This window comes from Merops nubicus, unplaced genomic scaffold, assembly GCF_000691845.1.
Source record: "Merops nubicus isolate BGI_N331 unplaced genomic scaffold, ASM69184v1 scaffold30702, whole genome shotgun sequence".
NCBI classification, from domain to species: Eukaryota; Metazoa; Chordata; class Aves; order Coraciiformes; family Meropidae; genus Merops; species Merops nubicus.
The window spans coordinates 5,411-6,056 of NW_008593369.1; the positions used below are offsets into that span (position 1 = coordinate 5,411).

Genomic DNA, 646 nt, shown 5'->3' on the forward strand with positions numbered 1-646 from the left:
CACACGGTACAGGGTCCGGCCCCATGCGCCCGCTGCAGCCAGAAGAAGTGGCCCGAGGTGCTGCCGTGGCTCGGTGCCACCAAGGTCCCCAAACCTGGTGGTCACTCAAGTGAGGTCAGCATCCTCTCTGTTGGCAGGTAAGCGGGGGGACCCCCCCTTACCCCACCCCAGAACCGTCCTCTGCCTCCGGAGCGGGGACCAGCTGATATGGTGCCCCTCTCAAACAGGTTTCGGGTGTCCCGGATCCCCGAGGTGAGGAGCGAGGTAGGAGGTGACCCCCCCCGTGGTCCTCTCCCCACTGGTAGCGGAATGCGGCCCCCGTGGTTGAAAAGCGTCGACAGCCCCCCCGAGGTGAGGGAGTGCAGAGGGAGTGAGGTTGATGGGGAATCCCCAGGGGAGGGCCTTCCTAGGGGAAAATGGGGCTTCAGGAGGCTGGAGGATAACATGTTAACTCTGAAGCCTAATGAGGACACCTGGTGATTTGAGAGGCTAGAACAGCCCATCATCCCCAAACTTCTTCTGGCAGCTGGGAAGCTTAAACAAAATACTTTTAAAAATGAGCCTGAAGGGGTTTGGTGAGTTATTCCCCACTCCCCTTTCCTCCCACTCTCTCCATTTAAGGCGCTGTATGGGTTGTGGAATGGGT

General features: G+C 59.4%; 1 protein-coding gene across 1 annotated transcript in view; it reads left to right on the forward strand.

Moving 5' to 3' along the window:
- Positions 1-351, forward strand: part of RELT (RELT tumor necrosis factor receptor) — a gene marked incomplete at its 3' end in the record, with an annotated part of 2,866 nt that extends 2,515 nt beyond the window's left edge. The window contains exons 7-8 of the mRNA XM_008935431.1: positions 1-137; positions 228-351. The exon at positions 1-137 is cut by the window's left edge and continues 52 nt beyond it. Of these exons, the coding sequence (XP_008933679.1) occupies positions 1-137; positions 228-351 (261 nt within the window). The remainder of the gene's footprint in view (positions 138-227) is intronic.
- Positions 352-646: the final 295 nt, after the last annotated feature.